Raw genomic sequence first — 4,705 nt, forward strand, 5'->3', positions numbered from 1 at the left:
GGCATAAGTGTCCCTTCAAAAGGACACTGAGCTGCTTTACTTGGAGTGAAGGGATAGAGGGACCCATAAACAGGACAGTTCAGATGAAATAGAATAATTAAAAGGGAAAAGAAAGACATAAAGTGAAAACAATAGATCTAAAAGTAAATATAAGGTTAATTTTTTTTTTTTTTTTTGGTTTTTCTCTGGTACCGGGAACCAAACTCACGACCTTGCGCTTGCAAGGCAGGCGCTTTGCCGCTGAGCTAAATCCCCAGCCCCCTATAAGGTTAATTTTTAAACAATATCCTGGTTCAGTTAATGTTTATCATTTATAACTTTGCCTCCTGTTGCCAGAACAAAGGCTTCACCTCCATGAGCACAGGATAAATAGCCAAGCAGTGAGCATCTCTGTACCTAGACCACTGCTGCTCCTCTTTCCGCTACTCCTACAGAACCAGCAAGAGCACAATGGAGAAGCTCCTTCTAGGTACCCTGCTCCTCTCCATCCTCTCAGCGAGTGTGACCCAGTCAGGTAGGTACCTAGCTGGACTGGGAGGGACATTTGAGTCCCAGGGGGTCAAGGTATAGCACCTTTTGCTGGTGTTGTTGCTGCTACTCCTTTTAGGAAGACGTGAATGAAAGGTGGTGTATAACTTATTATCATTGCCTGAGAATTTATCCAAGAATGTAGCCACGGGAGACAACAAACATTTACTATCTCACATGTTCTGTGGGTTTTCAAAGGGGCGTGGCTTAGCAGATGATTCTGATGTTGTAGTCGATCACCCAAAGCTGTGCTCCCTTCGGAAGGCTCTGCTAGGAGAGAACTGTTTCCAACCTCACGTGCACATAGAGTCGGGATTCAGCTCTTCCCTAGATGTTGTGTTGCCTTAGTTCCCCACTCTGTACTGTGGGAGGCCCCTGTTAATTCCTCGCCACAGCTCCAGCCTTTCTATAGAACAACACATGGCTCGCAGCTGGCTCTTCCTCTGACAAGTGATCCAACTCAGAGAGGGAAAGTGCCCTGCGCAGAAGCTACAGCTTTCTCAGTATCTAATCTTGGAAAGCGCATACCTCATTCCTGCTGTATTCTATTCGTTACAAGTGAGTCAGCCCATACCCAAGAAGAGGAGAATTATTTTAGGTCATATTTTTAAAGCTACCATGGATGCAGATGAATCCCAGAGCTGGAGAAAGAGGAACAGGGGCTTTGTTCATAGTATGGGAACGCCACTGCTGTTCTCCTGAAAGAGTGAAAAAAGCTGCAAGATTTCTGCTAGAGAAGTCTCTCTCTCAAGCATTTAGTCTGAGGAGCACAAGAGGAAATAGGAAATCTCAGAAGTAGCTTGAACTTTAAATCAGAGAACCAGTTTCTCCCACACAGTTGAATGAGGTTTAGTGAAGTTGCTAAACTCTGAGCCTCAGTTTCTTCATCTATAGAATGGGAGTAAAGACTACATCCACCTAGCACAGGTGAGAACAGTTAAAGGCAAAATGTACTTTGCAACAGGCAAATGTTACAATAGCTGTTTTATTAGCTGTAATAAAGCTGCAGTTTTTGGTGCACACACACCCCCAACCTCCACCTTTCTATTATTGCCACTAAGGATAAACTCATCTTCTGAAGTTTGATACATTCATTTCTCTATTGTATTACTATCAGCAATACAGTTTTTACAATGTCACTCTCTGGTTAACCATGTTATTTTGCTCCAGGTTTGTGTGCCGACAAGATTACAAATCACAAGCACAGAGATAATTAGATCAGAGTATAAATGCATGATTTCCTTTCCTATCCTCCTAGTTTCCATTGTATTGACAGTTTAGCTGCTTCTCTCTCTTTCCCTCCCTCTCTCTCTCTCTCCCTCTCTCTCCCCATCCCTCCCTGCTTCCCTCTCTCTCTCCCTCTCTCTCTCTTTCTCTCTCTCTCTGCCTGCTCTCCCCAAACAAACACACATAGTCTCTCCCTGGCATCCTCTCCCTAAGTGTTCTGTTTCCTATCCTTTGTCCAGGATAAGCACTTCTTAAGCAGCCCTTGTATGTAAGGAAAGAGGAATTTATGCTGTTTTTCCATTTCCCACTATGAAGCAAAACTAACTCAATTCAAGACTTCACATTCTAGGCTATGTCTCCCTTGATTCAGTTAGTCATTATTCTTTAATTTATTTTCCAGACCATAGTATTTGTTAAACTTACTTTCCTGAGCAATAAAATACTAGTTCTTATAATGATTATGCCCTCTTCTTCTCTTGGGGGTTTTAAGAGGAAATTAGTCAATGCTAAGTAATTCCATAATCTTGATGTTGCAGCCACAGGCAAACAGTAGGAAAACTGTCCTGAACTGGCACCCAGGAGCTGCCACAGAGAATGGAGAGCCGGGGGTGCAGTAATGGTCTGGGCCATGTGGTTTGCACATTATTCTATTCCTGAGACTTTGCATTAACCACAAGTGCTGGTCCATCATAGCCAAGATAAGCCATTAAAATCAGATCTAATTTCAGCCACAAGTATCCCATGGGAGAAATCTCAGAACCTGATCAGTGGTGGGAAAATATGGAGTGCTACATGCTTTACCCATTATGGTCAGCGAACCAACAAGTCAGTTGCTTTTCATTTTCTGTGACTGATATTTTCTCTTTCATCCAGATGTGATCTACAAGGAAGACAGAAGTGGGGTTGATACATGACTATTTTTTTTCCAGTATTGGGTATTGAATCCAAGGCCTTCTCACTGAGATGTATCCCCAGCTTTTTATTTTTTACTTTGAGACAGGATCTTCCTAAGTTGCCCAGGTTGGGTTAGTACTTGGGATCTCCTGCCTCAGCCTCCCGTAGTGCTGAGATTACAGGTGTAAAGTCATACCAGACTAATATAGGATATCTTTAATTTCAATTTATAACAAAATAGCTGACCTAAAACTTTTTTAATATTGATGGTAGCCTATAAACTGAGATAATGCATGTACAGGAAGTCTGTGAACCCTGATGCACTGTCAGGATAAGGCAGTTTAAGGTAAGAGAAAATCAAACAAGAGTGTTGACAGAGCTTTTGTCACACTGTCTTTCCTCTGCAGATGTAAAAAGGAAGGTGCTTATTTTCCCTCAAGAGTCAGCCACTGCCTATGTCTCCCTGATACCCGCAGTGAGGAAGCCCCTGCAGAGCTTCACGCTGTGTCTGAAGTCCTTCACGGATCTCACCCGCCCCTACAGCCTCTTCTCCTACAACACACGCTCCCAGGACAATGAGCTGCTTCTCTTTATTGAAAAGACAGGAGAATACCAGCTGTACATTGGGAATTCTAGGGTCAGTTTCAATGGCCCCTCCTCCCCTTACAACCCCAGGCACATCTGTGTGAGCTGGGAGTCTGCCTCTGGGATCGCTGAATTCTGGGTGGATGGGAAGCCCTTGGGGAGAAAGGGCATCCGAAAGGGGTACACTGTGGGGGCTGATGCAAAGATCATCCTGGGACAAGAGCAAGATTCCTTTGGGGGAAATTTTGATGCCAAACAATCCTTTGTTGGAGAGATATGGGATCTTTCTTTGTGGGACCGTGTGCTCCCTCTAAAAGACATGTGCGGCTGCTGTGATGGTGGCAATGTCCTTGACTGGAAGACCCTGCAGTATGAGGAAAACGGCTATGTGGTGACTAAACCCAGTCTGTGGGCCTGAGGTTTATTCACTTCCCTCATGATTTGTGCTCAAGATAATCACATCCTCTGTGAAAGGAAAGACATTAATTTCTGGCTCTGTTAAGATGGTATAAACTACATTAAAAAAAAAAAACAAGAGATGAATAAGCCTCCGATGTATGTTATTTATTGTTGCAAAAATTACTTTGGGTGACTGTACCACAATTTGCTGTAGGACTAAACCCTGGAAACCCAGGGGAAAATGCTGTTTCCACTACTGGGTACCAATCTGATAAACCCTGTGCCATTGTGAGAACACCTACGGGGATGCCAGACACTCAAATTCAGCAACCTAGGGAAACAACGTGCTTACTGGAAGAGCTCTAAAGAATGGGCTACTTCAGAGAGCAAGATTATGAAAAGTGTTTCCTCTGTACCTACCCCAGAAAGGACTGTGTCATCCTCAGGGAAACACCCACAAAGACAAAGATAGACTGTCCTGGAGACTTTCTTTGTCACCCTGCTCTCTGGGTATACTCTTCTAAGTAGGTGTTCAGAGGAGACAAATCTTTTATTCTTCCAACTCCAAAAACATGCAGATTTCCCTCCTTAGCCTTCTATCACCAGGGATTCCAGGCTCTTTGTTTAACAACAGTAGAGTTTTAATACATTTTTCACTGGGTCCCTTAAGTACTAGTATGTGGGAGAACTTTCTTTTCTTCCTTTCTTTCTTTTTCTTTCTTTCTTTCTTTTTCTTTTTTTCTTTCTACTACATCAGCACTTTTGGACTAGACAACGTCTTGAAAATTCTGCCTCTTTTTTTCTCTAGGCCAAATAATTCTAAAATCCTCAACCTTTCTCACAAGTCAGGCTAACCCTTCCCTTTAGAAGATAATAACAAAGGGACTTTGGAAACTCCAAGACTCTTGTTTAGAAAAGCATTTATAGTTTAAAACAGATACCCCAAAATTCACAGAAAGTAAGACCGTCAGTGTAGCAGTGAAGAGGGTAGAAACAAGACACAGATACCATGTCATGTTCTACACAGAAAAAATGAAAAACATGGGTTAATTTCTAGGTTTGTGATAGCAAG

General features: G+C 42.8%; 1 protein-coding gene across 1 annotated transcript; it reads left to right on the top strand.

Moving 5' to 3' along the window:
• The first annotated feature begins 450 nt into the window (after positions 1-450).
• On the top strand, positions 451-3,652 carry LOC102005024 (mucosal pentraxin-like). The gene is made up of 2 exons (XM_005400166.1): positions 451-514; positions 3,057-3,652. The coding sequence occupies exons 1-2, from the start codon at positions 451-453 to the stop codon at positions 3,650-3,652; spliced, it is 660 nt and encodes a 219-aa protein (XP_005400223.1).
• Positions 3,653-4,705: the final 1,053 nt, after the last annotated feature.

This window comes from Chinchilla lanigera, unplaced genomic scaffold (assembly GCF_000276665.1).
Source record: "Chinchilla lanigera isolate Chin_1 unplaced genomic scaffold, ChiLan1.0 scaffold00067, whole genome shotgun sequence".
Taxonomy (NCBI): domain Eukaryota; kingdom Metazoa; phylum Chordata; class Mammalia; order Rodentia; family Chinchillidae; genus Chinchilla; species Chinchilla lanigera.